Genomic DNA, 26,434 nt, shown 5'->3' on the forward strand with positions numbered 1-26,434 from the left:
TTATAGAAAAGTATATTCATCATGTTACTTTTAAAAAAAGTCATAAGGTGTTGGAATAGCAATATTGCACCGAATAGCGCAGCGTTGGAAGACCCCTTCTTTTTTATGCCTGGGAAATCAGCTGTGGAGGAAGGGTGGGATTCGACTGGAATACCCACTAAAACCTAACGGCGCTCCTGCACGTCGACGCGTCGCGCTTGACGACTGGGTCACGGGAACACCGCGGCACACCGAATTATTCGACCGCAACCCACCCAATGACGTCCGCCGATCCTCCACGACCCACGTCTCCTAGCGATGTCCCCTCCACCACACGTTCAACGCACGCACCAACGAAGTTCGCCTCCCGACCCGGGGACCCATCCTTCGCCTCGTCCACTGTGCCCTCAGAGGGACACGCGGAGAAACTGGAAGACCCACCCTAGACTAGTGGTGACAGACGACATCAATCAAGTCGCAGGAAGGCGCTGAATTCAAGCGACGACTCACGTATGACCATAACATGTGGAATCTCTACAAGAGACTTATGTCCAGCTGTAGACAACTATTTGTTGACGATGATAATGATTATTATACCGAAATAGGTACCTACTTACTTACATAAAAATAAAAATAAAATCTTGACTCACTGACTGACTCATCATCGCCCTGCCCTTTAGATCTAGAAAACTAAAATTTTTCACAGAGATTCCCTTTATAATGTAAACTAGCTTATGCTCGCGACTTCGTCCACGTGGACTACACAAATTTTTAAGCCCCTATTTCATCCCCTTAAGGGTGAATTTTCAAAAATCCTTTCTTACCGGATGCCTACCTACGTCATAATTGCTATCTACATGCAGTGGCGTGCAGGTCATAGAGGCATAAAAGCACTGCTTACCTAGTTGAAAGGGCTATGTGCTCATTTTTTCATGATGACCTGTAATTAAATAGGTAGTTAGCTAACTAATGCTTACCCTAGGTTGAAACCCTGTGCACACCACTGTCTACATGTCACCTTTTCCTTTTATATATTTAGATTAAAAGTACCTAATGTAAGTTCAAAACTATAGCAGGTTTTCCTATTTTCACCGTGCGAAGCCGGGCGTTCCTTAGTGTTACAAATTACAATAAAACTTTGAGTTAAGTTACGTATAAATATCCTCATCTGACCTCATAATCACTGATTAAACTTCTCGAGGACAAAGATTAAAAAGTTCGTCTCGGAAGATGTGACTCCCTGATACCGATTTTAAAACTTTTAAAACTTTTTGTCTTCATTGAACTGACTTTATTTTTGTAAACGTCTTTTATCTCAGAGATATTAAACTGATTCAAACTCAATGTGTTCATTGAAGTATCGATGTAAGTATATTATTATGTGTTTTATTATACTTTTCAATCTAGGTACCTAGTTAGGTAGGTAGTCTAGGTAGGTACTTATAATAAAACTGTATGATTTCTGTTTTTCATTATAATATACTTATGTTTTGAAATTTTTAATCGGAAGTAAATTATTATCGACATAGAGCCCAAAGTAATAGGTAGGTACATAATACTATGTATTATAAATGTTATTTGTGTTATAAAAATATTATTTTTAAATGAAAATTTCTTTAGACGTATCGGGCGTTTTTGGTATGAGTAGAAATTTCAAACTCGCGTCACCGACATGTTAATTTTATTGGCTCTTAAATTTAGCAAGTTACTAAGGTTCAATTTTAATAGAATTGTAAGTAGGTATGGCTCCGACGACTTGTTATCAATTCTGTCGGCAGTCACCAATAACTGCCAATTATTTTTTAATTTTAGCAGTACATATTGTTACTATATGCATGTTTTAGAGTTCTCCATAATGTTCTCAAATGTGTGTGAAGTCTGCCAATCCGCACTTGGCCAGCGTGGTAGACTATGGCCAAATACCCTTCTTGTTCTGAGAGGAATCCCGTGCTCTGTAGTAAGCCGGCGATGAGTTGATTATAATGATAGTGATGATTATCACCGTATGGCATTATTCCTCCTATAAAAATGTATGCAAATACATTTTAAACACTTTCATACATAAATACCTACATCATTTTGACTACATTGATGTATTGTACCTACTACATAAATAACGCATTATACTCAATAGAGTAACGACCTGAAAAATTAATGCTGAAAAATTTACATTAAAAGAGTTTTCTGAAAGAAACATGCTACATGATAGCTAAAGTTGGCGATAAAAACATTTTTATGATCCCTTCCATTATATTCTAAGTGGACAAAACTGCCACTCTAATAGCTTCTTACATAAAATGTTTAGACATTATTTATTTATATAATCTTTAAATTTAGATAAAACGCTACGTCTGTTCACATATTTTCCAAGATTCAAGGAAAGGATTTTAATGGTTTTCTATGTATGTCAATGTTCGTAAAACGTTTACTTCGGATGATTTTAGAATATCTATTTTAAAATCCATAAATATTACTCGTACTACTTATAGTACCTACTCATAATTTAAACCGACTAGCGACCCGCCCCAGCTTCGCAAGGGTAGCATATTATAATTTTCACAGAGATCTCTGATTTTTTGAAAATAAAATATAGCCTGCAATAATGTAGTTGTCTACTGCAAAACAACACACACAAACAAAATCACAAAATCGGTTCAGTAGTTCCAGAGATTACCCCCTACAAACAAACTTTACCTCTTTATAATATTAGTATAGAAGTATAGATAGACAACCACAGCTGGACATAGGTCTCTTGCAGGGGTTTCCACAGTGTACCTACACGCCACCGTCTTTTGCCGCCTGAATCCAGCAGCTGCTACCATCGATGCCTGTGACTCATTTGATGTTGATGTGATTGATCTTCTTCTTTCAAGTTCCAACCATTTCCAACACTGCACTTTTCGGCCAAATTAAATGTTTTCCTAAATAAAAAGAGTTTTTCGACTCTCCTGAAAAGAAACAAAATATTACTTGTACAGTGCCTTCTAATTGCTAAACTTTTTGAAAACATAAAAAGTGAACATTTAAACAGTCCATTAGGTTAAATTTTCCATTTAAATAGTTCTTGCCTCTTCACGAAATACCGCGCAACGTTGAAGCGGCGATAATATTACTTTTACGAGGATTTTCCCGCAGTTCGGGGTTTTAATTTTCCGTGGAAAACTCTGTATAAACGAATATTTAATTTTCCTTATGAACACGCCCCTAGCTGCCTTTTGGCTCCCATAAGAGCTTTAGTCGAATCTTTGAGCCTCAATAGCTCAACGGGTAAAGGAGTGGACTGAAAACCGAAAGGTTGACGGTTCAATTTTCTGTTCCGTGGTTCAAACCCCACCCGTTGCACTATTGTCGTACCTACTCCTAGCACAAGCTTGACGCTTAGTTGGAGAGGAAAGGGGAGTTAGTCATTTAACATGGCTAATATTCTTTTTTAAAAAAACTTTATAAAGTAAATATAGGTACCTACTGTCGTTTTAAGGATTCCGTAGTAAAAAAGAAACCATTAAAGTACAAATCCGTAGCCGAGTACAAGCAGCAGTAGGCGACATGTCACCTGACATTAGATTTTCCTTTCGGATTTTGTAATACTGGCCCTACTGGCCGTTACAGCGTCACCGGTGGGTTGGTACGAGGCAGAAAATATTGTACATCGACCTTTAGATTGAAAATTGAATTTCGTAGTGCTTTGTCTCTGACAAAATATCACATAGGTATGAGTGACAAAGGCAACGCTCCACAAAGCCGAAAACTCATTCTAAAGGTCGATATACAATAATTTCTTGTTTAAACCGTATAGGAGGTTTGACTGTCACTTAGGTACCTACCTAATATGTAGGTACAAAGATATTTTACTTAATGTCTTTAAATAATAATATGTACCTAGACCAATGAGCAAGGGAAGTCGTCAAAATAAAGCCCACTTCCAATAAACTCTAAAGAAAGCCTAAAGAAAGAGTACCTAGTTGAAACAAACACGGATAACACGTAAGAAGTTTTTAACTTGAAACCGATAAAAGATTCTAAGCCCATTCGGAGCAAACACAACCAAGGAAATCTCATACGATTTTACATTTTACAATAATCTAGGTCTCTCACGTACAAACATCCCCACATAGTGGGGCAGTCCTCTCGGAATCTTATAAATTCACAATTTGATACGTGACTCGACTCATAACCACATCGCGTGGTATTTAAACTTAGGGTCGATTCAGACGGACCGCATCACAATACAAACGCAGAGAACACAACAGCTGCGTTCGTAATCACTATTCACATTATAAATGCGAAACTGCGTTTGTTTGTTAGTTTGTCCTTCAATCACATCGCAACGGAGCAACGGATTGACGTGATTTTTTGCATGGGTATAGGAGGAGTACCTACATATATAACTATTTGGTATGTACATGGAGAGTGATATAGGCTTCTTTTAATCCCGGAAAATCAAAGAGTACTCACGGAATTTTTTAAAACCTAAATCCACGCAGACTAAGTCGTGGGCATCAGATAGTAAGATAATACCTGAGTCTTAGTGTAACTAAAAATTACACCAGAACTTAGGTGTCACTTTTTAGCACAGCAACTGGTCTGGTAGGTACGAAACGATTTGCTTCCTCATTTCTAATTCGAACCGCTAAGGTTTGGAACACCCTTCCAGCATCAGTTTTTCCCTCCAATTATAATATGTGTATCTTCAAGTCAAGAGTGAATAGACATCTTCTAGTCAAGCGCGCTCTATCTTAAGCTGCATCATATCTTGCCACCGGGTCTGATTGCAGCCAAGCGCTAGTCTATAATTTAAAAAAAAACGTGTAGTAGAACTACACGTCTTAACACTAATTTGTGTCTGGCGACATTTTTGCTGTTGTGGCTTGTTTTATATTGTGGCGCGCCTGAAAGGAGTCTATTATTGCTTTTACGCTTATTTTACGAGTAAATAGAGAGTAGTATTGTCGTGAAATACGACTGAGATAATTCTACGACATACAAGGAACTACATCCGCCAAAACCACAGACGCCAAAACAGACCAATCTGTAATAGTCAAGCAGCATGCAATATGCACCGCCCTTCCTCCCACTACTAAATAAGCATGAAAAGTAAGCAATACACACCATCAAACACAAAACGTACGTTTCACTCCAACACCGTAGCATCCTCAGGAGATCTGTCGGAGATCGCTGATGCCCGCGACTTCGTCCGCGTGGATTTACGTTTTTCAAAATCCCGCGGGAACTCTTACGGGTTGAATTTTCAAAAATCCTTACTTAGCGGATGCCTACGTCATAACAGCTATCAGCATGCTAAATTTCAGCCCGATCCGGCCAGTTTGAGTTACGCGTTGATAGATCAGTCAGTCAGTCACCTTTTCCTTTTATATATTATGATGATTGGTGTTCCTTGAGCAATATCACAACCTTTGTTACAGTTTTCGTCCTGTGCTGGTCGCCCTACATGATCTTCGACCTACTACAAGTGTATGGCTACGTGCCGAACACGCAAGTCAACATAGCCATCGCCTCGCTCATACAGAGCCTTGCGCCCTTGAACTCCGCTGCAAACCCTGTCATATACTTCATCTTCTCTAACAGGATATTTATCAGTCTACGGTAAGTACTCGTACCAGAATTATCATGTAAGTAGGTACCGAACAGCCGTACTCAGAATCGCTAATCGTTACTTAAGATTGAGTTAAAACGAGACAGATTTATGTGGGAGATATAGCTCTGTTTCGTTTTAACTAAACTTAAGTAACGATTAAGCGACTCTGAGTACGGCTGTAAGTGTGTTTTACATAATTTTCTGAGTATCTTAGAAAAAAAATTATAATGTTTTCAAAGAATCATTTTTCATATTTTGTGAAAAACCGTTGCCAATAAGTTAAAGTAAGTAAGTAGGTAATAAATTCAATTTGATTTTTTTTTTTAATTTAAGTTTATTAATAGTTTATTTGTTAACCATTGATAATAAAGTATTTAAATAAATAAAGTTAACTTATGAATTAAAAAAAAAAAAAAAAAAAATTAGAAAACTTAGCTTTGTTTGCGATTGGTTAAGTATAGGTACTAGGTAGTGCCCACTGAGATTTTTCCCTTTATAATTTGTATGGGATCACGTAACAGAGAAAGATCTCGTAAGTTCTTTCCGCGAATAGAGTATTTATAAAGTTTGTGCAATACCATCATGTAGGTACAAGTAGTAGGCCAGTAAATAAAGCCGTTTTTTTTGGTCAATCTCGCACTATGAACCGGTTTTTCTATTTTGGCCGATAACTTTTAAAATATCGGATTATTCAATAAAAACCGGTTCATTAAATCGCCCATAAATCGTAAACGGTAAGTTTTACAAAAAAGTTTATAGGAAACAAAAGATTTGAAATTTTATTTTCTACACTAATAATTTTTTAATCTTTGCCTTAAAGCGAATAGTTTCCGAGATATCGGCCAAAAACTTTCCTTCAAGATTGCGATCGAAGCTCCACCTGGATCTGTCAGCATTTTGTGATTTTATAGTTAGTAAGTGACCCTTGACCTAAAAAAAATTAAAATTGGTTAAAATTAGTGCGAGATTAAATGCTCTATTTACTGGCCTATAGTATGCACTATGTTATCGTTAACTAAACAAGCAGCATGATTTACCACGTCAGCCATTAATAACTAAACCAATTACGCGTCAGCGTGGGACAGCCGTATATCTTCTTAGATGCCTCTTAATTACAATACTTCCCCGTTTCCCTCCCAGTCTCAGCGAAGTTTCAGCTTGTACACTGTTAATGATTTACGATTAACCGTTAACTTGTTAAGAATTAACGAGTTATTACTTGAAATATCGTTATAATTAGGAAATATTTCGGATTTATTAGAATTGTAAGCTGAAACAGATTTTTGGTAACTCATATTTTAATGTACTTAGATAACGGGTACATACAACGATTAATTTAGCGTTTTTATTTGTCGATATTTCAACCCAATTGCACGGGTCGTGGTCAGGACGGGACTGCGGTGCTGCAAGAGATGAAGTTCGAGCTGTCAAGGGCATTATTGTTCTTTTCGCTGGAACTTCAGGAGCTGTCCGGCAAAATACACTCACAACGTCACTATTAACTTTCGATGTCGTACGATGCTGTCTTGGTTTGCATAATTCTACCACTGGATTAAAACCATCCTCACGATTCAAATTCTGGTGTTTGCGAAGTTCAATCGCTTCGCGCACTAGTCTAGTGGCGATCTATGGAGGTAACTCGAGGATTATGGAGTTCAATCCAATGTTTTGTGCCTGGCTGTAGAATATTTTCTTCAGACTTCGGAGGGTCGTTGTTTCGCACTGCTTTGGCCCGCGAAACAACGACCCAAGGCAACCTGGCTCTCTAGCGTGGAAATGCAGTCAGTATTTCTGGCACCATTCTTTGCACTAACTAGAAAAGGCTAGCTTTAAGTTTTATTGTAACATTTTCAATATAAAAAATATTGAAATGTCTGTAATTTGTTTGCCTATAAGGAACATTCCGCCATACAAATGGCTGTGGTGCATGAAGACGGAAGACAGCCTAGCAGGCAACGAGTCGCGAGCGCACACGGAGATGCTGACGTCATCGCACCGGCGCACCAGACACGAACTTACTATAAGGGTAAAATCATCATCATTATCATCAACCTATAGTCAGCCCACTACTGAGTAACGCACTGCACTTCCGTAAAAAAAGGACGTATTTTCAAGGACTCGGATTGGATGTCGATGATGATCGTCTCATTTCTATTGATAGATGGCCCCGCCGTCGCTCAACATTTCGTATCACCAAATAGATCAATAAATCAATAAGTCACTGGTTCATATCCGGTTCGAAGGACCAAAATGTTTGATGTGTTCATGAAAAGATTTTAATTTTTGGCACTGGTTTATTGACTTTAAGTACAAATAATAGACACGTATAATGTGTGCGCCCGACGCACCGCGAAGAGAGAGACAAACAGATCTAGACAGACAACGAAGTAATTTTATAAGGGTTCCTTTTTCCTTTTGAGGTACGGAACCCTAAAAATATGATAATTGAATGAGAAAGTCATAATATGCGAGGACATAATAATTTTGTGAACCCACGTACCGGAAAAACTTTCGTCGCAAATTTGGCTCCGAAAGTTTGGAAAAGGTCACAGTGGGAAGTGACAGTAATTTGGTTATAACTCACAACGATTCATCAGACCTACTTATGTGACAGTAACTCCATTTTGGTCATATTCACGATTCGCCGTAATATTCTACAAAAAGCCCAATGGGTTGCGAAGCTGAAGTTTTTTTGTGTGATGTAACCACAAATTCACGGTTTTCAGATTTTTCCCCTAATACCAGCTATCACCTACCTACCAAATTTCATGATTCTAGGTCACCGGGAAGTGCCCTGTAGGTTTCTTGACAGACAGACGGACAGACAGACAGACAACAAAGTGATCCTATAAGGGTTCCGTTTTTCCTTTTGAGGTACGGAACCCTAAAAATTAGTACCTGTTTAATTGATTAAAACGCACAATATCGCTCATGTTACAAGGATACAAGACTTTTTAAAGACAATCTTTTATATTTATTACGACAGTTAATGACGGTAGACATAGGTCACTTACACATTTCTTATTCAAAAAAATTCCTCCTACTCCTCCCCGCGAAGCCATAAAAGGTTGGTAGAATGCCAGGATAAGGCCCAAAATTACAAACCGTAATGAATATTTACTATGGACCTATTTTTATATTCATGGCCGTTTTCGTTTCATTATATCGAGATTACTCAGTATTACTAGTACTAGATTTTCGTTATTGTCTGAATCACTCCTTTTAGCTCTATTTTATTCATTTATACAAAGTAGTATGGTACTTACTTATGTATATATATTTTTATTTATTGATCAAACATAGGTACACTTAAACATACTTACTTACGAGAACTAATACATAAAATACATAATAACAAAACCAATTTGTTAAGTAGGTAGGTATACAGAAAAATCGACTGTCCCTAAGCTAGGTATACACCTGTGTTTTAGGCGACAGCACTCTCCTTAAAATTGATGGCTCATTTTATATACAAAAGAAAAGGAATCTGCATGTAAGGTAGATATTATAAAATTTAACATGTTTACTATAATTATTAGAACTATAACTATTAGTGAGTGTATGTGTGTGTGTGTGTGTGTGTGTGTGTGTGTGTGTGTGTGTGTGTGTGTGTGTGTGTGTGTGTGGGTGTGGGTGTGGGTGTGGGTGTGGGTGTGGGTGTGTGTATTATATATTTATTTTGTAAATAATAATGTACATTTTAATAATATATTGTAATATATATTTGATATAATATATTATATTAAAATTTCCAACAGCTTTTCAGTCTCCGAATATGTTCGTGTAAGCAACCATTCTTTAACTTTTTTTTTGCATTCGTTTTTATTTAAGGGATAAATATTTAAGGCTTTATTAATTTCATTATAAATTCTACTACTAATGATATAGTATTGTCTCCCTGCAAGTTTACTTTTATGTCTACCCGTTTTAAATATTAGATCCATTCTTCTCTTTTCTAGGTTTGTATCGAAATTTAGGGAATTATGTTTACGTATTATAATTTGTAGTAAATAGAGCTGGCGAACCGTAAGAACCTTGCAATCTCTATATAGATCTATTGTTGGGAATCTAAAAGGTCTGTTTGTCATAACTTTTAAAATAGCTCTTTGTGCTCTCTCTAGCTGTAACAGCAATGTTTTATTGCTACCTCCCCAGACCGATATGCAATACATGAGTAGCGATTTTACTATTGCAGAATATACCATAAAGATAGTACACTTATTTGCTGACGACCTAAGATTTTTAAATATATATATCAATTTCCTTATTTTTGATGTCAAATTAGATATGTGCAATTTCCAAGACAAAGTATTATCTATAAGTAGCCCAAGATATTTTATATTAGTAGCATATTCTACAACAGGGCATGAACAAAATGAGTTCTTAACAAAAGAATTGCATGTATGCGCTTTCAGTACGCATTTATCGGCGGAAGGTTGAGAGGTAGCTGAGGGTGAAAAAGTGAGGAATTTAGTTTTACTAATATTTAAGCTAAGCAAATTAGACGCCAACCAAACTGATACTTTTTTTAAGGCAATCTCGGCATTTTCGAATGCTTTTTCCCACGTATTGCCTGTAATTAATAAAACGGTATCATCTGCATAAGTTATAATTTTGCAGTTCGGAATAGACAGGCGACAGAGATTGTTTATGTAGATAAGGAATAGCGTAGGGCCCAAAATGCTTCCCTGAGGAACACCATAGGAAAGTGGCATGTCGTCGCTAAGGTATTCATTTACCTTAACTTGCTGCGTACGGTTTGTCAAGTAGTCTTTGAAAATGTCCAGTGCTATTCCCCTGATTCCTATTTTATCTAATTTTCCCAGTAGTATGGGGATAGAAACAGTGTCAAAGGCTTTGGACAAATCCAGAAATACACCAATGCATTTTAATCTCCGGTCTAGTGATCTAGTAATGCTTTCAGTAAGGTCAAGAGCAGCATCTTCCGTAGATTTATTTTTCCTGAAACCATATTGATTTGGAGATAAGATATTTTGATTTTCTAAGTAGTTGATTAATCTTTTATTTAAGGCCTTCTCAAATATCTTTGAAAGTGCTGTAAGCATAGATATAGGTCTATAATTGTTGACACTGCTTCTATCGCCATTTTTATGTACTGGTGTAACTAATGCCTTCTTGAAACAGTTCGGAAAGATACCTTTTGACCAAGAGATATTACAAATTTTAGTGATAATTGGAGCTAAGGTAGAACAACTTAATTTTAAAACCTTAGTTGGAATACCATCATATCCAACTGCACTATTTAATTTAAGACTCATTATAATTGTTTCTATTTCTTTTTGATCTACTGGTAAGATCCCAAAAGAGTTAACAGGGGAAAGGTAATCATCCGTGTTGTCAATTTGGGAAAAGTTCGGTTTTGAGAGTATTTGTGTCGCTAAACTATTTCCCACATCTACAAAATATCTGTTTACAGAATTGAGAGAAGTTTTTGGATCAATTTGAAGTTGTAGTAGTTCATTTGGAGGAGACGATGTAGAAGTAATATTTGCAACTTTCTTAATAACCTGCCAAGTACCTTTTGAATTGTTCTTAGTTTTTTCAAATTCTAGCTTTTCATAGTCTCTCTTTAGTCGTTTTAAAAGATTATTACAAAAATTTTATTGTAAAGTTTGTAAGTAATAAAGTAAGTATTGGAAGTTAGAACTGGCACAATATACATTATACATACGTATACCTGAAAATAAATGTGTATATTTATACCTGTAAAAGGTTTCTGCCACCCTAACTGATTGACTGATCCTTCAACGCAAATCCCAAATGGTTTTTATCGAGGTGTCTATATTTGGAGCATACTCGCAGCTCTATAAAATATCTATAAACGCATTAAACATCCCATAACATAGTGGAAAATTTCATATCTTTGCTAACTTAGCAAACTAACGTCCGATTTCAATAGATATTAATGAATCTATCCTATCGATTATTTATCTGGAGATAAGTTACTTAGCATTCTGTGTATTTCAAATGTACTCAACTGAAATTTCCGTGATCAATAAAAAAACCGGCCAAGTGCGAGTCAGGCTCGCGCAATGAGGGTTCCGTACTACAGTCGTAATTTTTCGACATTTTGCACGATAATTCAAAAACTATGATGCATAAAAATAAATAAAAATCTGTTTTAGAATGTACAGCAGAAGACCTTTCATATTATGATACCCCACTTGATATAGTCAATCACTTCGAAAGTTGAAAATACTAATTATTAGTTCAAAATCCTTTGATCTTTTATCGTTTTGTATTTTGTCTTTTTTCTTGTACCTTTATTTGTATTTAAATTTATTATTAATCATCTAGTTAGTGTAAGTGGCACTGCAGTTCTAATAAGATATAAAAAAAAAAATGACCACAATTTAATTTTTTTTGTGTGATCTAACCCTAAATTCACGGTTTTCAGATTTTTCCCCAAATGTCAGCTATAAGATCTACCTACCTGCCAAATTTCATGATTCTAGGTCAACGGGAAGTACCCTGTAGGTTTCTTGACAGACAGACGGACAGACAGACAGACGGACAGACATACAGACAGACAACAAAGTGATCCTATAAGGGTTCCGTTTTTCCTTTTGAGGTACGGAACCCTAATAACAACGTTGTTATATTTTGACAAAAAAATTATGGTGTTTTTGACAAATAACGACGTTGCTAAGTAACATAACTACAGATTACAGCTAGATTGAATATTGAAAACGAACTTAAGTCAATTGGAAAACACGTGGGATGGAATGAAAAATTTAAGAAAAATAGAAAAATTGTAGTTCATAATATGAGTGCGTTTTTTAATGCACGTCGAAAAGCTATCATGCGAATGAGGCTTAATTATTCTAAGGAGACGAAATCGCGAGTAAATGTTCATGCTGATATAAATGCGAAAATGTGTCTATCCACTTACATATTTGTCTACTTAATTATTAATTTATCTATTTATTATCTTCTCACTGCCCGTTCGCTTAACCAATTTAGACAACATTTACCTAGTGCAGAGATAGTTTATATCTCGGATACGGACTTAGGCTATCTTTTTATCCCAGAAAATTAAAGAACTCCTACGGGATTTTTAAATAACCTAAATACATGCGGACACATTCACAGGCATTATTTGGAGTAATTTAATGAAGAAACTGACTGACTAACATATTCATAGCAAACAGCTCCTTAGCAGCAAATATCGTACAGCTTAACGCTTGGTCTAGATACTTAAGATTTTGCTGCAGGTTCTCTCTAGAAAAGATTTTTAAAAATCCCACCCGAAAGACGTCGCGGCGAGTGAGCTAGTAGAAATAAAGTTCACCATCTCAAAGGCCCTCATTCAAGTTCAAGACAGGGTCCTTTCTTGTCCTTGACAATGGAGGGCCCTAAGCGTCAAGCCAGATATACTTGAACTGACAACTTTATATATAAGGCTTACCCGGACGTACGGACGTTAATTTAGTGCACAATACCTCGAAAGTTAAGGGAACTTCACAGAACAATAGAATAGACTGAAAACAGAGCGGAGATAACTTCACAATACGACATAACAATTATTGGATAGAGATTCACCCCCAAACTTCATGTTTATTAGTACCTCTAGTACTAGAGTGCCTAGAGGCTCTATTTGTACTGTACCAAACTGCGTATCTCAATGGTATTACTTATGGAAAACAGGGTACTTGATATCTACGATTTACGCACAGTGTAACTTGAAAACTAACTTGCACAGTACGCGGCAGAGAGTAATGTACATCGGCCTTTAGAATGACATTTCGGCTTTGTAGTGCGTTGTCTCTGTCACTCATACCTGTAGGACGTTTAGTCAGTCTCAACGACAGAGACAACGCTCTACAAATCTGCGATCTCCTTCTAAAGGTTGATATATACATTACTCTCTGCCGTGTACTGTAACTCCTTAGTTGTGACGTTCTGTATCTAAACTGAAGTACCACATATAACTTTTAAGCATAAATATCGTCGTCGTCAACAAATAGACATATTTAAGTCTTTGGTAAAGACTTCCACCGGTCTTACTTGACGACTGCGACTTGTTTGAAGTTGTCTGTGTACCTAATGGGGATCTGCCAACAATATTTTTTTTCATGGTAGGATTCGGAATCCCCCGAAATCGATTTCTGACTACGGACTGTCTGCTGCTGCGCTTTCCGGTGCGAGGTCGCTAGTCTAGCACCTTGGGGCCCCAACATTTATCGGTTCTTCGAATTCGGTTCTGGTGGGAGGCTTCGCCCGTGGTTAGTTACCACCCTACCAGCAAAGCCGTGCCGCCAAACGATTTGGTGTTTCGGTTTTATACCGTGTAGAAACCAAAAAGGCATAGTTTATTAAAAACTGCCATACCCCTTCCAGGTTAGCCCACTTCCATCTTAGACTGCATCGTCACTTACCACCCGGTGAGATTGCAGTCAAGGGCTAAATTGTATCTGAATAAAATAAAATCCCATAGCATATAGAATTAATATAGCAAATTTTTTTTTTCCTACCATAAAGCACCATTATAAAATGGCAGCTTTATTGCTACTACCATCTAGTCTATGGGCTAGTGAGTAATATTATTCTAGCTTATGATTAATTTCTAAATCTAATTTACAGTCCAATCCTTAGTTTATTCTAACACGTACTTACAGTTCACTATGTTCTTGTGACCTAGAAAAAATAAAGTAGCACAAGCACTATTACACGCAATTATTATGTACTTTTTAACACTAATTCGAACGGCTTGGTTCTTTTGAGCCTCCTTTTGATGTCCATGTTATCTAGAAGCTTCACAGCCTCCAAATTAACATGATGGCGAAGTTGATGTCGATAGCAAATTATAGCATTAATATGTGTATTTTATTAACAGATGAAAGACAGCAGCATCAAGAACCAAAGGCAACGCTTGCACCAGTACAACGGAAGTTCGCGTAAAGTTCGCATGAACCTGAACCAGCTGCAGACCAACAACAACTGCCACCCCGACGCGCACAGAAGACCTGCTGACACTTTTCTGTAAACAAAACGTATCAAGGAACTAACTGCCGCACTCAAGAGTCGCTTAATCGTTACTTATAAGGCATTAATTAGTATCGATAAGGAATGCCTTAAGTAACGATTAAGCGACTCTGAGTGCGGCTGTAAGTAATCTTCTTGCTAATACTATAAAACACAAAAAATGTTTCTACCTGTGTCCATTGTAAACTATTCAACCGATGTGCACCAAAACGGTTTTAATAGAAAGGCAATAATGCGAAGATGGTTTTAGAGGTTTTTAGCGTAGTAGCACACGCCGGGCACCGCCGGGTATCAGTTAGTTATGTACTAGCTGACTCCCGAGACTTCGTACGCGTGGATTTTGGTTTTTTAAAATCCCGTGGGAACTCTTTAATTTCCCGTGATAAAAGTTTAGACCTGGAGAGTGACATAGGCCACTCTCCAGGTCTTAAACTATACCCATGCAAAAATCACGTCGATCCGTTGTTCCGTTGCAACGTGATTGAAGGAAAAAACAACAAACAAACACACTTTCGCATTTGTAGTGATGTCAAGGGTCTTAAACTATACTCATGCAAAAACCACGTCAATCCGTTGTTCCGTTGCGACGTGATTGAAGGACAAATCAACAAACAAACACACTTTCGCATTTATAGTTATGTCAAGATGTCAAGAGTGGCAAATTCAAACTTCATAATTGCTTCGTATAAACTCAGAGTGAGCAGAATCCTTCCTTCTGAATCGTAAATCAGTTGCCTCAGGATATCTAAAAATCGTTTCAATGACTTTATGATGTCGTTAAATAAAGCTTGTGACTTGACTGTAGAATAAAACCATCCGACCTAATTTAAGAAACGTGAGATAAAAAGATACTTAGGTATTTCTTTATTTTTTGTAATATTGGTATCATGCTAAGTTGAACGGGCTCAACAATTGGTATCTAAATCTTTGGTCCATGTAACTATTGATTTTAATGGAAATCTAGTGAACCACAGACATAAATATTTGTTTCTAGAATAGAACGTATCTTTATAATTTTATTGAATTTCATTGCTTCATTTAAATGATAATCAAACGTTTGTATGGGGTGCGCTCAGAAGCGCTCGAGGTAGACTCCTGATGAAGCAGATTTTGAAAATTTATTTATATCTAATAAGAAATCTAATAACTATAGTGGTTTCAAAAACGTCAATAGGCAACAGAATAGCAACTGAAACCACTCGAAAAACAAGCACAGTCTGCGGCAGAAAATATTATTCATCGACCTTTAGAAAGAATTAGGTAGCGGTTTTGTAGAGCATTGTCTCTGTCGTTGAGACCTACAAAACGTCACATAGGTATGAGTGACAGAGACAACGCTCTACAAAGCAGAAATCTGTTTCTAAAGGTCGATGTACATTATTTTCTGCCGCGTAGGTACTATAAGATAATATTATGTAAAAATGTATATTTTAGCATTTATACTATCGTGAGTGAATTCCATTATAAATATTGTAGATGCTACCGGCTCGACCCCTTCCGAGGTCCTTTTTCACGGGAACTAGTACCCCGGATGGGTTCGAAACTATTCGGGCTGACGTCGACTAACCACGTAAGTACAGCCGGGACCATCTATATTTAAAAATGTATATATTATCTGAATAATTTAGATTACACGAATGTTACTTACTGTACCTACATCCTTTTTAATAAGATCTGTCCATTTCTGTGTAATTTTTATTAAGATATAGCAATGTTATCGATGTATGTGTTCATAGTTAAGAATTTAATAAACATACCCTCAAACATAAAAACCAAACATAAAATATTATTATTTTAAAATTTTCATACAACAAAATGTCAAAAACCGGTCAAGTGCGAGTCGGACTCGCACACGGGTTCCGTGCCGTCGCGGTCGTACAGAAATAATTTTAGGGTTTGTAGAGGTTTTTTTTTTATTTCTATTGTAGTAATACGGGTAACCTGTGACCAAAATTAAAATAGGCAAGCACCTATCTATCATGTAAGAAGGTTTTGTGAAAAATTTTGAATATTTTACGAGATTAATAGTTTCACTAATTTTAAAGATTATACCTACATGTACCTAATACTAACGTGTTAGACTAAAATACTTATTTTTTGACCTTTGCTATATAAATTACTAATAATATAAATTATTAAGTGTAAAATAATACATAATTTAGGAGTTTTAATATAATTAACTAACGAAAAAAATACAGGGAATATGTATTTATTAAAAGTATATATCTAGTTAAAAGTATTTGGCAACATTTTCGTGAAACTCACAATTATTACAAGTTCAATGGCATATTGTTCATTCCTTATATTAAAATGTAATAACTAAAGTTATATACCTAATTGTTTAATAATTGATTAAATATGTTTGCACAGTGAACATTATTTAGATCTGTGATTTTTTATTATTAATAGGTAGTTCTAGAGTAAGATGTATAATAAAATCAAAACCGTTTATACGAAAACTTTTCCAGTGTTAGGTATTCTTATTCGTCGTTGTTAGAAAATAATAACTGTCAAGTGTGTGTCGGAACACGCATATGATAGGGTTCCGTATATATTACCTACCCAGTGGGGTACCATTTGAGGGAGTAAACCAAAAAACACTGAAAAGTATATATTATATTTTTAATTTAGTAGGCACGCGGTTTGTGTAGTGTGTAACATGTTTCTAGAAATGTGTTTTCAAACTTTCCGCTCTAATAGTTCCTTTTAATTTTAAAATAGTTGTTTATAACATACGCACGGCTGTCCGTTTGTTATAAACAACTGGACAGACTGGATGAAACTGTGAAGCATCCTTGTTATACTACGGAACCCTAAAAATGTAGATAAGGGTATAAAAATAATGGTGCCAAAAAGTTTTGGAGTCAAACTCTAGTCATTTTGTTTAATTTATGATATTTACAGTCAAATTTAGTTAACGGCTCTTTGAAGGAAGACTTCCGTGGGTCGCACCTGAAGTTACTGATACAAAATGCGACAATACGGTATGCTACAAAATATGGAAACATTTGTTCTGCCTCCTAAAACGGCATGCGTCCTAAAACGGCATACTGCCTACGGAAGTCTATTATAATATTATTATATAAATTATGCCGAGATAAGTTTGTGCTGTAGAATTTTAAACTATGATTATAGCATGTTGCCCTGTGGCATGCCTCTATATCGCACTGTGTTGCTCTGGCGTAAAACGGCCTTAACACATGCGAACTTAGATAATTTAGTAACTTAGTAAAGTTTGGTCTGGAATGTCGACCAGGTTAATCTCAAATTTTCATCTATGAGTCTATTTTGTGTCGTCCCATCCGATTTTCAAAGACCTTTTAGTATAGCATTAATTAATTTATTTAAGTAATCGAATGTACCCTACTTTTATAATAGCTGATAATTAGCGTATTTTGTAATAAGCTCAGTAAATAAATGTATAATAAAAAGTCATAGTGGATTTATTCATTTCAATTCTCTTTAATTTAATAGGAAGCCAACGGTAGGTATACAAAATTTTTTTTTATATCTAAATATTTTTTTTTTAAAAAAACAATATTAAATTAAAACTAAAATAAATTAAATTAAATCTAAAACCACATCGAGACCACCGCAGCGAGGCATTGTACCCAAGATGCTGGCAGTATTACCCCTTTGGATGGCTTAACTAATTCTTTGACCAAGGTCAAAGCCACCTCTCGGGTCCCCGGTTGACTTGATAACCCTTTTTGAAATTTGATAAACTAATCGACTTGATTGTTGGCATAGAGATAGTTGAAAGGACGTAGAGTAACTTAAGCTACTTTTTATCCCGTAAAATCAAAAATCAAAGAGTTCCTACGTGATTTTTTTGTAAACCTGAATCCACGCAGTCGAAGTCACGGGCATCATCTAGCATCATCTAGTTCTTTACAAGTGTCACTATATTTCGGTACAGCAGGGCTATTCACTAAAATAACATCTCGATATCGAGGCTCACTCAAGTGAGATAGCTGACTTCGAAAGCAAACTCACTTCACCTTGGTTTGGTATTCTGTAAACATCTGCTACGCACATGCGAAGTGAAGTGAGTTCGGAATGCGAACTCGAACGACTAGGGATGTGTCCTCTATGGTAAAGCGAATCGGTAAAATTTTTAAATCCGTCTTTTATCAAAATACGTACACATTTCTAATAAAATGTATGATTTATAGTTTTGGTACAAAAAAATGTACACATAAAAAAATAAATCTCATTTTTTAACGTATAAGATACCGAAATTACATTTAGCACCTACCGGTCTTTGTCGCAAGATGGCTGCGAATTAAAAAGTTTTAAGTTTGTTTACAAACCAAGTGACATTAGTGATCGAATTCGAAATTGTGGATTAAAAGTAACTATTGTTTTGTGGATTTTAAAGGATTTGTTGAGGAAAAAGTTTCCAAAAAATGAAATAAGTATTGTAATTTTGCTCTTTAGTTACAAATTATGTTCATATCTAACAATTCGTGTCTAACAAGATTACATTTCGTAATACAGCATCACGGAAAGAGCGTCGCATCCTTCTCGGGCTCAAATTGAGTCTCTTTTGGAGTACTTGGAGAGAAACCCACGCCTTGCAAAGGGTTTCTCTAAAGTACCTAGTGCAAGGGACGCAGCCCGAAGATCTTGGGAGGCACTGGAACTCCAACTAAACAGCCTTGGAGGCTGTGTTAAAACTTCAAAACAGTGGACCAAAGTTTGGAGATAGATGCTCCACTGCCACAAACAGAAGTAAGTGAATGGTTTACATGTAAAGAAGTGAAACATTGTTTAAAAAACCCTGGTTACACTTAAGCTGTTGGTCCCGGTTATTAGCATTAACATCTCACCTAATGCTTTGCCTCAATGGTGTGACATTAAAAAAAGTATTTAGTGTAGGTAACTAATTCTGTTGTACATAATCTACTAACTTTAAAAACCCCAACTAAAATTTGGGGTCTAAACATTATATTATCTCTTTCAAAATGCTCCCTGTGGTAAACTTGTTAGATGTATTTATATAACAGAATAGCTCAAGTATTGTATTTAAAGTAATTTATTTTTAAACAAACATCTGTCAGTAATAAATAGAAATACTATATTATGCATTTATTTACATTTTATTGTTTTATTCACATTATTTAAATTTGTTTTAGGACCATCAATGTTACAGAAGCACTCCGAGCACACTATCAGATATAGTCATTTCTGCTAGGGTAAGGCTAATTTGCTATTGATTTTTTTTTAGTTGAGTTAGTTACTAATAATATCTTATCAAATTTACATAAAATATACATATCTAATATTATTATACCTACTTTTTTCAGAATCAGAGTGTTCTGCCTGTACCTCCTTCCCCACCGCACACCCCACCAGCTGGAGTTAGTGGACCACCGCCTTTGCCTACAACACCCTCGGGCTCGGGTGCTCATCCCTCACGGCGCACGCTTAATGCCCAAAGTTGGCTGTTGGGATCACCAGCACAGAACCAGCCACCTTCCCCGATGACAAGTAATTATAATTTACAAGATAACTAGAAAATGCGATAGATTTAGAGTACCTACCCAATAATAAAATTATTGTTTGTGTCTGTAAATATACCAACAGATTTGAATAAGGATAGATTGACTTTAACTTAATAAATTAATATAAATTCTACTAAATTACTTACTTTATAAATTCTACTAAGAAGTTATTTTTGTTCTAGCGCCATCCAACCGTCGCCAAAGACGCCAAACAGTGGCATCTCCAACTCAACGGTGGTCTCAATTCTCCAGAATGACAGAGAGATTTCTGGCAACCCCAATACCCCATAACTAAATTTATATTAGTTAAGTTAGGTAATATTGTAATTAGGTAAATAGTTTAGGTATAAGAATAAAGGAAAATAGAATTATAATATAATACATGCATACTTCTGCGTAAGTACCTACTAAAATTAAAATATGTACAAAATTTTAGTTAAGTGAATATTATTATTATTTTTGAGAAAATAAATATTCCTTTAAACCGAAAATAATATTTGGTAAACAAATCTTGATGTTTTATTTCTTCCAATAAATGTTCTTCTATTAACTCTTCGGAGAGTCGGTAATTAAAAACAAAGTCTCGAGTAATTATTAAATAATAGTAAGTGAATTACGAATCTCATTCGCTTGACGTCGACTTTTTTCGTCGAAGACCCTCCACTAGGTGGACGGACGACATCAGACGAGTCGCAGGGAGCCGCTGGATCCAGGCGGCGCAAGACCGTGGCGTGTGGAAGTCCCTACAAGAGACCTATGTCGAGCAGTGGACGTCTATTGGTTGATGATGATGAATAAGAAATTGAACACAATCGAGCCATGGTAGTAATAATTCTATAGGTACCTACTAACCAATACTGACTAACAAAATGTAACTGATAAACTAATTATTTTACTTAAAACAACTTATCACTTAAATTAAAGCTTAAATGTTTTATATAAAATCAATTAAAATCACTAAAGCAAAAATTCACTCCGAATTCGATAGCTCTCACATAACTTTATATTTGACAAGTGGATTCGAGCTTTGAGATGACGTAATTCGACAATCGAAGCTCGATCGAACCAAGAAATGGCGTTAGAGAATACCACTTGTGCCTCATTTATCCTGACCAAGTAGTTTATCTCACCGCCGCATTCGTCAATGCGGCACCACCTGTACTATCGAGTTTTACAGAATACAAATGATCAAACTCATCGCGAATTCACTAGTCGAATTACGAAAAATGCTTTACAGAATAGCCCTGCTGAGCTAGTACAGAGACACAATAATTGAACGCCCGAGGCGAGGACAGCTCACTTCAGTGAATCGGTTGTAGACAGATTGGTACAGATTGAAATTGGAAATTGTTGTCACTATCGCGTTAGATGCAGTTTCAATTATATATTTGTCTCTAAGTATATTTTCATGAGATTCACCCTCAAGTAATCCCACCATCAGTATAAGAATCATCATCATCATCATCGTTATTATCAACCGATAAACATCCACAGCTGGACATAAGTCTCTTGTAAAGACACGCCACGGTCTTGCGCCCGCCTTCCAGCGGTTCCTTACGACACGTTTGATGGCGTCTGTCCACCTATGTGGGGGGTGTTCTAACCCTGAGCTTTCCGGTGCGAGGTCGCCATTCTATCACCTAGGGACCCCAACCACATGAGTAGATTGTGCCCCAACGTCTATCGATTTTCGAACTATGTACCCTGCCGACCATAAAATCTAAATACTTGCATAAAAAGGAAAAGGTCACTTACTGATCTATTAACGCACAGCTCAAACTACTGGACGGATCGAGCTGAAATTTGGCATGCAGATTATGATGCAGGCATCGGCTAAGAAAGTATTTTTGAAAATTCACGCGAAGTCGCGAGCATAAGCTTCAAGTCATAACGTGGCAATTTTAATTCCCAAAAAATAACTGTCATTTTGTATGGCACACCTCTTCCAGCGTACTTGTAGATATACATTATTATGTCCATTTCAGTGAACTCATAAATACCCCTCTTTTTGTGTCGGGGATAAAAAAATACTAAAATCATTTTTTATGTTCAAACACTTTCGAATACTCAAGATAATAATATTCTCTATTGTGTTTTATACACAATAAAAATAGCTATTTATCTTACCCAATAAATAATTCAACTTGAACATTGAAAATAAGAAAGCAAAACGAGGGATAAAAAAGAGATTTCTAGAAATCCTTATCAATTTAAAGGAACAAGCGAACAGTCTCGCTATACATTTATCTAGAACAGGATTGAATGCCCGGGTCTAGTGTAAGTAGTTTTTTTTCGATTGGCTTAAATTGAAAACCAGAGATTGGCCTTGTAGATTTAAAGATAATTTTCTCGTTGTCAATGACCTTTCTCTATTTTTTAGGATTCCGTACCTCAAAAGGAAAAAGGAACCCTTATAGGATCACTTTGTTGTCTGTCTGCCTGTCTGGCAAGAAAGCTACAGGGTACATCCCGTTGACCTAGAATCATGAAATTTGGCAGGTAGGTCTTATAGCAGATATTAGGGGAAAAATCTGAAAACCGTGAATTTATGGTTATGTCACAAGAAAAAAATTAAAACGTGTTCATGAACAAATATTGCCATTTTCGACTTTCAAAGTAAGATTGCTATACCAAGTGGGGTATCATATGAAAAGGCTTTACCTGTACATTCTAAAACAGATTTATTTTAGGCATAATAGTTTTGATTTATCGTGCAAAATGTCGGTAAAATACGATTGTAGAGCGGAACCCTCAGTGCGTGAGTCTGACTCGCACTTGGTCGGTTTTTTTAAACTCAGGTAATTAACGAGCTCGCCCTATAGGTACAAAACAGTAATTTATCAAGATTCTTTTTGCATTTTCCCATTGATTAACGAATTACAACCCAAAACCCCTTTTTCAGGCTCCAGCTGACGTTTATTGCGCAGAAGAGATTGATTGAGAAATATTTTGCAGTAGAAAATAATATGCCTATTTTTTTTTCGATTACAAGCTAGCCCTTGAATGCGATCTCACCTGGTAGTAAGTGATGATGCTGTTTATAAATTAGTTTGTGAGTTTGTATGTAGGGCATAGTCTCCAAAACTAACAATTTGGTTCTGAAAATACTTTCACTAACATTATGAATAGATTTTCATGAAACAACAAAAATAAAAATAATTATACACGCTTTCGCAAAAGAAACCGGGTGTACCCTCTCTATCTACCTTTACCAGATACACCTATTATTACAACATTAATTCTTTTGTAAGTGTAATACCCACCAATGAATAAAATAAAATTATTCTTGCGTACGAAACGGCCCAAAAGTTTCCGATTGATTGGTTCTTTACACATCCTCTATAGGGAAGGATCAAACATCCGGGGCGTATTGAAAATATTTTTCCCGACACTCAATAAAATGCAAATACCCAAATAAAGTTACCAGGTAGCGTATGAATAATAATGTAGTAATGTAGGTGCTTACGAGTAAGCCTGAACCATACATATCGAGGCTCGACGTATCTGCGCAGCATGCGGAACTTTTGGACGTGCGCGGCGCTTACAGTATCCGGCAAGAAATAGAAATAGAAAAAAAATATCGTAGAGCGTTGTCTCTGTTGTTAAGACCGACAAAACGTCACATACATAGGTATGACTGACAGAGACAGCAATATTACCGTGACAACGTTCTACGAAGTCGAAATATCTTTCTAAAGGTCGATGTACAATATTTCTTGCCGGCTACTGTACCTACAGTTGGTTTCAGGTGAAAAAGAGTTATGCACAACAGTGGAGGAAAAAATAACCGTGTATGCTTTTATAAGAATATGTGGGAAGCAAAAGATAGGCTGATGAACCAACTGCACAGCGGCACAGATATAACATATTGGTAAATAAACAGATAGATAAATCCAAAATCGCTCACTGCGTAGGTTAGATTTGATTTTTCGTGATGCCAATTGTCATTGAAATTGTGCCCATATGCGATAAGGGAATACTCTAAGCTACAGTGCGCGACCGCAGCTGCGCGGCGTCAATGCTTGTTTCATAGCGTAAATGCATACATAATTTTGTTTTATTTTATTTTATTTATTAAATTTACTAACGGCTACTTACACTAATACATTTAAAAAAAAAATTAAATTCTGAAAATATTACTTACTAAGTGCAGTCGCCAATTATAAGTTAATACAACATTTACAAACATATGAGACAAAATAAAAAACAAACATCATTAAGATTACTGATAATACTTCCTACTCAAGACTTCCAATATGCAAAGATCTTTTCCCGAAACTTATATAAATTGTTATGGTTCCTTGTATTACCTGCAGCTTCTGCCACGAAAAAGAAGTTACGCGTTCTATTTGTTTCAACCTTTAGATGAAGGTGTTGAATTATTCAGCTCTCTACCATAGGATAGGCGCCATACTATTTTTATTGTTTGGCACCGTTATCGAAAAATGAATAACCGAAATATAATAAAAAACAACAGCTATCCAGTATCCACACTTATTATATTTTGCAACCTTGTTAAATGTGTAGTAAATTCTTCGTAGCAAATAGACAGCTGTCGGGAAGCTTCGAGATGTCTTCTCGTTTTCAGACTAGTCTTCGAACAGTGCGTGTTGCCAGTGATGATATAGATCCGGGACATGATCGCTAACTATGCGCCTCATAAGTAAGCTCAAAGTTACTCAGCGGATCATGGAGAAAGCTATGCTAGGAGTTTCTCTATACATAATCAAATTAGAAATGCGGACTCAGAGTAACTGACATAGCTAAACGGGTTGCAAAGCTGAAGTGGCAATGTACATGGCACAATTCGAAAAACCAATAGTTGGAGTCCCAAGATGGTGAACTCGCACCGGAAAGCGCAGCATTGGGAGCCCACAGTAGGTAGTCAGACGAAATCAAACGAGTTGCAGGGGGTTGCTGGGTTCAGGTAGCGCACGACTGTGGCGCGTGAAAATCCTCACAAGAGACCCTTATCTAGCGGTGGACTTCTAAAGGTTTATAATGATGATGAAAATTCTACAGAAATTACACTTGAAAGTTAACCTATACCACAGTTTAAGTTTTTAAGTAAACTAATGTAATATGAGGTTAATCGTTAGTATAAACAGGAAAACTTTATCTTTGGATAACATCACCATAATTTTTTTTTAATTACGATTTGTTCTGAAATCTTTATAATATTTTCAAGTTTTCATGCTGATCAGCAGCTACAATAAATTAAATCAAAAAGTTAAAATCCTTTGCAAATTTCACGCCAACCAATCAAAGGGATTTGGCAAGCTCGGAGCATTTTTTTAGAGAGTTGTACCAATATTCCTTCAGCATTTTCAGCACAAAATTCTCGTTAGAATTTTGCATCAATTGCCAACAAATCACTGGGCTTATTGGGGATGTTCTTACTTTACGATATCTATATTTTGGCATCATACTGAATTTAAAAGGATTTAGAATTAAACAGATCGTATTCTGCTTTAATAGTGCTAGTATTAGGTAATATAAATGCTCGTTAACGCTGAAATGGCTTAACAGATTTGTATAACAACTAGCTTAAGCTCGCGACTTCGTCCGCGTGGTCCGGAAAATATAGCACCCCTATTTCGGAAATACACAAATTTCACACCTCTATCTTATCCCCATAGCAATTATTTTTTTAAATCCTTTCTTAGCCCTTAGTTTGGATGCCCACGTCATAATAGCTACCTGCATGCCAAATTTCGTCCATTAGTTTGAGCTTTACATTGATAGATCAGTCAGTCAGTCAATCAGTCAGTCAGCTTATCCTTTTATATTAATAGATTTATCTATTACAACATGGATATGATTACAATAGGTATATTACCCCTCCATTTTTAATGCGAAAGTATTTATTACTGAAAAAATATAATTTATAAAACAAATTAATTAATTGCTTACCTACCTACTAAAAATTTATTTTCAGGAAAATTATAACGGACAAAGTTGCGGGTAAAAATTAGGTTTTAAAGTTAAAGTAAATGCATGGTTTATATTCGGTCAAATCAATTTTAAAGTGTCTTATTATGGAGAATTCACGGGAGAATCAGCAAATGGTATGAACGATCACGATTCGTCTATTATTAGGTATTATCTAGAAACAACATGAGGTTAAAGGGATCAACTTCAGGGCTCAGAGGCTCAATAAATCATTTTGGCCTCGATAGCCGCTGACATCTGCAAATTGCTTCCTTCCGCCACTCTTGAGCCGTTGTACCTCATTATAAGCTGAATGGGGGAGATAAAATAATGACAATCGCTCAACTTCTACGGCACCTTTTATAGGGTTCCGTATATCCAGAGAAAAATCGGCCAAGTGCGAGTCAGGCTCGCG

General features: G+C 36.2%; 1 protein-coding gene and 1 long non-coding RNA gene across 2 annotated transcripts in view; both read left to right on the plus strand.

Moving 5' to 3' along the window:
- LOC117982585 (cardioacceleratory peptide receptor-like) overlaps window positions 1–14,618 on the plus strand; it is a 57,012-nt gene extending 42,394 nt beyond the window's left edge. The window contains exons 9-11 of the mRNA XM_034968948.2: window positions 5,403–5,583; window positions 7,472–7,601; window positions 14,433–14,618. Of these exons, the coding sequence (XP_034824839.1) occupies window positions 5,403–5,583; window positions 7,472–7,601; window positions 14,433–14,582 (461 nt within the window). The 3' untranslated portion in view covers window positions 14,583–14,618. The remainder of the gene's footprint in view (window positions 1–5,402; window positions 5,584–7,471; window positions 7,602–14,432) is intronic.
- A 4,429-nt stretch (window positions 14,619–19,047) lies between these two features.
- Window positions 19,048–20,590, plus strand: LOC138402357 (uncharacterized). Its single transcript, XR_011236755.1, has 4 exons — window positions 19,048–19,315; window positions 19,720–19,779; window positions 19,891–20,074; window positions 20,271–20,590. It is a non-coding gene; the product is annotated as an uncharacterized lncRNA (long non-coding RNA).
- The last annotated feature ends 5,844 nt before the right edge of the window (window positions 20,591–26,434 follow it).

Source organism: Maniola hyperantus, chromosome 5 (genome assembly GCF_902806685.2).
Source record: "Maniola hyperantus chromosome 5, iAphHyp1.2, whole genome shotgun sequence".
Taxonomy (NCBI): domain Eukaryota; kingdom Metazoa; phylum Arthropoda; class Insecta; order Lepidoptera; family Nymphalidae; genus Maniola; species Maniola hyperantus.